The sequence below is a fragment of the Mastomys coucha genome, unplaced genomic scaffold (genome assembly GCF_008632895.1).
Source record: "Mastomys coucha isolate ucsf_1 unplaced genomic scaffold, UCSF_Mcou_1 pScaffold21, whole genome shotgun sequence".
Classification (NCBI taxonomy): Eukaryota; Metazoa; Chordata; class Mammalia; order Rodentia; family Muridae; genus Mastomys; species Mastomys coucha.
Window position 1 is genome coordinate 88,567,639 of NW_022196904.1, and position 7,069 is coordinate 88,574,707.

The following is a 7,069-nucleotide window of genomic DNA, read 5'->3' on the forward strand; positions in this document are numbered from 1 at the left end:
TTAGGCCTCAGTTTCCTTCTCTGTTAGTGTTAGCATTTCTTCTAGACTCTGCCCAACAGTTAGCAACAGCCAGGTATGAGCCTGGTTTGTTATAAAAGGACTGTTTGGCCTTTCTTTCTCTCTCTCTTTGCCCTCTCTCTCTCTCTCTCTTTGCCTCTCTCTTTCTCTCTCTCTCTGGCCTCTTTCTCTCTTCCTCCTTCTCTGTCCTCCTCTGAACTCTCTCTTTCTCTGCCCCTATTCTCTTCTTAACCTCCCTTCTTATGCCCCCAAATAAATATCATTTTATACTAGACTGGTACCTTGGGGGTGGGAGTGGGGATGCCTCAGTATGGACCTGCTATGCCACCACATTACAAAACATATCAGCCAGTCTCATAGGAAATGCCCTGGACCTGATACTTTTAAGATCTCCGTGGCAAGCTCCCTCCCTTCTCTCTCCACTCCTCTGCACCAGTGGTCTAGACTCCTAGTCTCAAGTTCAAGGCCCCTGAGAGCCTTGGGCTTCATCTATCCATTCCTGTAGAGCATAGTCCTCTAGCCCCAATGGATTCCTGCCATTCCCCACATTAATCATGCCTCTCAGCCTTTATCCATGCCATACCCTTGACTGACTGGCCTTCTCCCAACCCATTGTTTCTCAGCTCTCAACCCAGCCCAGCTGAGGAACAAGCTTGTTGATTGAGTTGAGCTTGTCCTCATGAGGTAGTTGACAAGACGGGAGCCTGGGCTATATAGTTGGGGGTGGCCATGTTGACACAGAGTAACTGTGGGACCTTAAGTTTTAGTTTCTAGTGTGACCTAGTCCAGCATTATGAAGGAGAAAGAGTTCAAGACAGAAAGTGTGGAGGGAGTCTCCAGACAGCAATTGGGCTTGGCTGTCATTTGGGGGAAATTCCTTTTGGAAGGACCCCTGGGTGGTCTGCTAGCCAGAAAATGACCTCAAGGTCTAGCTGTTGATTTTAGAGAGAGCTCTGTCAGGATGGAGGGTGCGGGCAGGCACTCTGGTGGTTTCCAAGTTGGGTCAGGGGCCAAGTGCTGGGACTTTCTGTTCCTGGTTCTGGCTCTGATTACCCCATCTAAACCCAAGATAACCTTAAAAATAAAGACTAGACGGTGGCGGGTGTAGGGTCCTGAGCCTTGGGGAAGCAGGACAGTATCCTTATCTAAACAAGAAGCCATTGGCCCAAGGCCACGCTGCCTTCCCCTGCACTGGAAGAGAGCTCATCAGTCACTCTGTTTGAACTGCTGTTTGCAAATGACCTGTTTTCCCATTCTTGCATCGCAGCGTGAGTCTCCTTAGTAAGGCCCAGCCACCACACATAAGGTCACCCCCGTGGACACCAGGCAGGGGCTGGACCTTGGGTGCCTTCAGTGTGATTCTGAAGAAAGAGGACAAAGGGAAACCACTAAGAGCTCAGACTCCACCTAAGGGGTCTTAGGTGTTGCAGAGTCTGCCTCTGATTAGGTGTGTGGCCCAAGGTCACAGGTCATTGGCTTGTTTTCCTCATTTGTAAACTGGACAGAAGTCTGACTTGAACTCATAAAGCTGTGACACACAAGTAGGGTTCTGATGGGTATTCCCAGGACTCAGATCACCACGGCCTGGCCACTTGGCCCTTAACATCTTTCTAGAGCCCCAGTGGACTCTAGTTAGCTAGTCTATATGCCCAAGGAGCCATATGAACTCCTTTTGTCAGAGTCTGTTGGCTTTTCTCAGGAATCTCCCAGTAGCCTCCTCCCTTAATCTGGTTGCTCACTGAGCCTACAGACATGCCTAGCCCATTTGCCCTTCTAGAATGTATATTCTGTTCATGCCTTGCTGGCCAGTACTTCCTCCCCTAGAATCCTGCCCTCTACCCTCTCTGGGTGAAGAACCCCTTCCCCAATGCTGGCGAGCTTTAAAAAAAAAAAACTTTTTCAAACTTTGGCTTTTTCTTCTTCTTCTTTTCATTATTGTTTTCCTTTAACAACAACAAAAAAATGCCTTTATTGAAGTGAAATTACAAATAAAAGCATCACACAGTTAGATTAAAAGTCACTCAAATACCCAAACTGTACATCTCAGTGAATGTCTACATAGTTTGAAGTTAGCCATTCTGAAGCCACGAGCTTCACTTACTATCAATTTCATTTAAGATGCACCTATCCACCACAAAAAATATATATAAAAAAGTGACAGCTGAAATTAGAAAAACAATTAGCTTTATCTTCTCTTCCATAAGTATAATATTCCGTTTGACCTCTCCCTCTCTTTCTCTCCCTCCTTCTCCCTCCCTTCCTCCCTCCCTCCCTCCTTCCCTCTCTCTCTTTCTCTCCTTCCCTCTCCCTCCTTCTCCCTCTCCCCCTCCCTCCCTCCCCCCTCACTCTCTCTCTCTCTCTCTCTCTCTCTCTCTCTCTCTCGCTCTCTCTCGGGTTCCGTTTTTTCTTTTCTGGGATCCTGGGCATTGACTTTAGGGCCCTGAGCATGCTAGGCCTGAGCTCTACCACTGACTGAGATAGTTCATCAGGCTGAACTGCCGATCTTTCTGGCTCAGCCTCCAGGAGGCTGGGATGACTGATGGGGAGGCTGGGATGACTGACAGGGGAGGCTGGGATGACTGACAGGCTTGGATCATGGGCTCAGAAACTGCAGCATTTACTCATGCAGCTTGTGTTTCTGACAACCCAGATGGGCGTCACGGAGCTGGGACGTGGGACACAGAACCAGATAGTCACTGGACAGTCCCATCATCCCAGCTCTGTCTGGTCCCAGCTGGGTCTAAGGCCTCAGTAATGGATGAAATCAAGTCTTGTCTCTCACGCCTTCTAGCCCACTAACATGAACTCCTTCAGTAACATTACAGAACCATGGTCAGGCCTTGGCTGCAGACTATAAAGTACAACACCATTGTCATGCTTCAATCCCTCATACTGATGTAAAGGCCCAGTCAGTCCCTGCAGAGAGGCCTCTGTCCTGCTGCTCCTTCCACAGACCAAGTTTATAAACACAATGGGGGATCAAGGGATTATCCCTGCCTCCTTCTATGAAAATGGAGTCTCTGAAAGGGATAGAGGCAGGCAGACTGGGCATGGACTACACGATCCCTTGCTAAGGTCAAGACCAGATCGGCATCTGACCCTTCCAAGACCAGTCATGGGAGAAGTACCCCCACCCCTTGTCTGCTCCCAAGTCAGTGGCACTCAGAAAATAATTTATTTTGTGGGGAGCCAGTGGAAAAGTACACAAGGTAGGCCAGAGTCCATCAGTATGGCGTGAGGAAGAGAAAGCCCCAGGCAAGTGACAGAGAGGAGAGAGCACTAATATTAGGAAGATCAGTGTTCTGACCTCTACTCTACAGGTTAGTTGCTGGGTGATCTTGGACAAGTCACTTGCCCTCTCTGAGTATCTGTTTCCTCACCTACTTATTAAAAAGAAGGGAAGATTACATTGAGTTCTCATACAGTCCATGGGGCAGAGCTGGGATTTGAACATGAGGCTGATGGTTCTCTCCCTCAACTCCTATATTTGCCCTGGAAAGATCTCATTTAAACAGAGTGTGGCCACAGTAGCCACACCTAGAGTAAGCAAGGATGAACTGGGGTGCATGTCTGGTGGCTAACATTGTGGCTAATAGGGGCTTCCTCTAGCTTGGACAATGGCCCCAGGTAGGCTTTATTTGGAAGTGTTGGAAGTGTCAGATTTCTCATGAAAAAGCAGTGGGCAAGGACTCCCTGAGCAAGGGTATAGAGGCCAGAGAGTGGATTCCCAGATCTCACCATAGGGACAGTTTGGGGATATTACTTTCCTCCCTGCACAGACAAGGGAATTCTGCTACCTAAGGGCACATGCAAACTGTCAGGCTAGCTCTGTGGGAGACACATCTGATTCTCAACCCCCTTTGGTGTCTCTCTGTCTGTCTCTAGAAGAACAGCTGGCCCTGGATTCTTCGAAGATTGAGAGTCCTCTGAATCCCTCATCCTGTCCACTGTACTGAGCCTGACTGAAACCCCAGAGGGAGGCTGAGGAGGCACAGCTTAAGGTGGCTTCTGGTGGTGTCTTGGTGCAAGAGCTCATACTAGCTTCCTGTTATATATGTGCCAGAGATCATTTAGAGAGCTCAGAGCCAAGCCTTTACGGGGGGGGGGGGGGGGGGGGGGGGGGAGGCCAATGAGTGCAAGTTTCTTCCTTGTCACAGGATCTCTAATCCCCACATTTGTACCGAAAAGGTAAATAGGAATTTTGTTTGTCCCTAGCTCATAAACCCTGTGAAACCATCCTACTATGCCAGGTTCAGGGGTGCCCACCTGTGATCCCTGCACACTGGAGGCAGAGGCCAGAGAATGGCATGCCAGAGGTGAACCTGAATTACAAGTAAATCTTGTGACACCAAACCCAAAATAAATCCCAACCCTTCCCTCAACCTGACCTCATCTCCCTCTCCCCAATAAGGCTTCCTTAGAGCAAGCACCCATCCCCATCCTTCCTGGTGTCCCAGGGTCCCCAAACTGTGTCTGTCACACTGCTGAGTCTGTTTGACCTGGGAGCAAGCCTGGCCTTGCTTGGGTGGGCGTGAAGCCATCACTGCAGCAGTCAGGCAGTGGCAGGTAGGCCCAGGGTTATTGTAGGGCATCCAACCCAGACGCCCTGTGTAAAGACCTCCTGTTCCACCACTGTCACAGGTGGGTCTGTCACTCTGACCTGGCCACTCTGTGCTTTCCTCTTACCATTCCAAGCTTGGTTTCAGGAAGCTTCCAGATATTTCCCCTCTAGCTTCCTCAGACCCTATCACTACCCACTCCAGATAAGTGTCAGCGGGCCTCTCCGAGTCCCGTCTCTGCATGGATCCTGTGGACTGTGTGTGAAATCTGTCAGTCAGTCCCCTTGGGTGTTTGTCCCTGTGGGTTGGAGGTTTTCTGACTTTCTGGCTCACACTCACACTCCCCTCTAACCCTGCAGGTCCTCATTATGACTCTCCTTCAGAGCCATGTTCTTTCTGTCCCTTTCCTGCTCCTCCTAGTCTGCACCTCTGTCCTACTGACACCTGTTAGTTCCTGTGTCTCTTTGCACATTCTCTCTCTGTCTCTCTGTCTGTGTCTCTCTCACTCTCTCTGTCACTCTGTCTCTGTGTATCTCTCTCTGTCTCTCTTTCTCACTCTCTCTGTCTCTCTCTGTGTCACTCTCTGTCTCTGTCCTCTCTCTTCTCTCTCTCTCTCTCTCTCTCTCTCTCTCTTTCTCTCTCTCTCTCTCTCTCTCTCTGCTTTTTCTCTGTGGTTCTCTATGTTGTCTGTTATGCAGCACTCACCTACTTCAGTTGTGTCTGCATGACAGGTCTAAAAAACCTGTCCATAGACCTGAGGCACACGCTTCACAGTGAGCCAGTCACAGTGAGCCAGTCACAGTGAGCCAATCTCCTGAGGTGGCCGGTCACTAACATCTCCTAACATGTTCCAGATTGATCTCTGCTAAAGTCTGTGGAAGACTCTACATGCTTTCTTTATTCAGGCATAAAGGTGCCCTAAGAAATATTCCATTATAGCCAAACTAAATTGAACAATGTTTCCTGGACCCAACAATGCTCCAACTAATCACTGGCCTGGAATTTCTCAAGGATGTTTCCTATTCAGACAGATTGTCTCCAGAGAGGGAAAAAGACCAGGCATTAAAGTTTACTGTCAACAAATGGCAAACTATTTCACATATCAGAGAGAAGTTGGTTAGCTCCCCTGGCAAATAGGGGGTCTGTCATGAACCTCCAGAAATCACTCCCAGGGCCTACGTAATGTATTTTTCATGAGAGGTTAGCTAGAAGGAGACCCCAGGTGCATACTTCTGACAACCTAGAAGAATGAGATAGTTGGGTGTTTGTTTAGGGCTGCCAAGGTAGCCCGACTGCTACCTGCCTATGTGATCTCTGACATTTGCCCTGTTTTCCGTATACTATATAAGCCTCATGCTATTTTTGTGAAAATACATTCAGATAACACACTCCTTGTGTCATGTCTGTCTGTTACCCACCGAGTCCCTTGCACACCTGGCCGAAACTCTCATCACCCCGCGGAATAAGGGCTCCCTCTCAAGAAACCCCTGTCCACGGCAGTTGTCCATCCATCTCTGCAGTGCCTCCCTCACACTGGGGGGGGGGTGAGGCTTGGGGATTAGCTTGATGGTGGCTGGGCATGCCACCTTTCTAAAGTCTTGGGTCTCTAGCTCAACAGAGTGGTTTAGCTTGGCTCCCTGTCTCCAGCCGAGTAAACTGGCTTCCCTTCCTGCCCCCTCTCATTCACTCATACACTCTCCATGAGTTCGACAGATGGGGGGAGGGGGGAGAGGGACTTGCTCTGTGCAGAACTGAGCCTCTGTCTCCCCAGCATACCACAGAGGTACTATGTATAGTCTCCCCCTTTCCTGTGGCTGCAGAAGCCTCCAGGCTCCCTCCCAATTCCTTCCGTTCCTTCCCCTAGACTTACCTATTCTAGGCCCCATGGCTGGGGGAATGAATGCAGAAAGTTGTGGCTCCCAGTTCAACCTGGAGCTTAGCAGAGAGGAAGTGAGCCTGTCAGTGGACAACTGGAGCCAGCTTCTGAAAGCAGCAGCAGGGAGCGTCAAGGTAGGACCGTCCCTCACTAGGCTATGTTTATTTGGCCACACTCAGGTCGGGTGTGGTAGAGGCCCTGTTCAAACTGACCCCTCCCTGAGAACTCTTCTGGGCACTTGCCTCTTCATCTGGCTTTAGCCCCCCCCCCCCCAACCCTTGCAGTGTCTGTTTCCTTGGCTCCCTGAACTCCTCTGATCTCTGCTTGGGACAGCCCAGGACCAGGAGTTGCAGAGGAGGCGGGTTTGTCTAGATCCAGCCCCCATGCAGCAAGGAAGCTGGTCCCTCCCCTGAGGCTTATGGTTATTTCCTTGTGAGAGCAGCAGAGGCTAGAGTGAGAAGCTGTTTATGGCTCTTAAGTTCAGGACCATTCTAGAGACAAATATTCCAGAATGTTCAGTCTCGTTGTTGCAATCCCAGTCACCGCCTGAGCTCCCCAGACCCCTATGAGCTCTGAAGCAAACCCTTGCTTCCCTCTAAGCCTCTGTCCCCTGTCT

General features: G+C 49.9%; 1 protein-coding gene across 1 annotated transcript in view; it reads right to left on the minus strand.

The window, feature by feature from the left end:
* Slco2b1 (solute carrier organic anion transporter family member 2B1) overlaps positions 1-6,776 on the minus strand; it is a 54,727-nt gene extending 47,951 nt beyond the window's left edge. The window contains exon 1 of the mRNA XM_031387504.1: positions 6,448-6,776. Coding sequence (XP_031243364.1) covers positions 6,448-6,463 — 16 coding nt within the window. The 5' untranslated portion in view covers positions 6,464-6,776. The remainder of the gene's footprint in view (positions 1-6,447) is intronic.
* Positions 6,777-7,069: the final 293 nt, after the last annotated feature.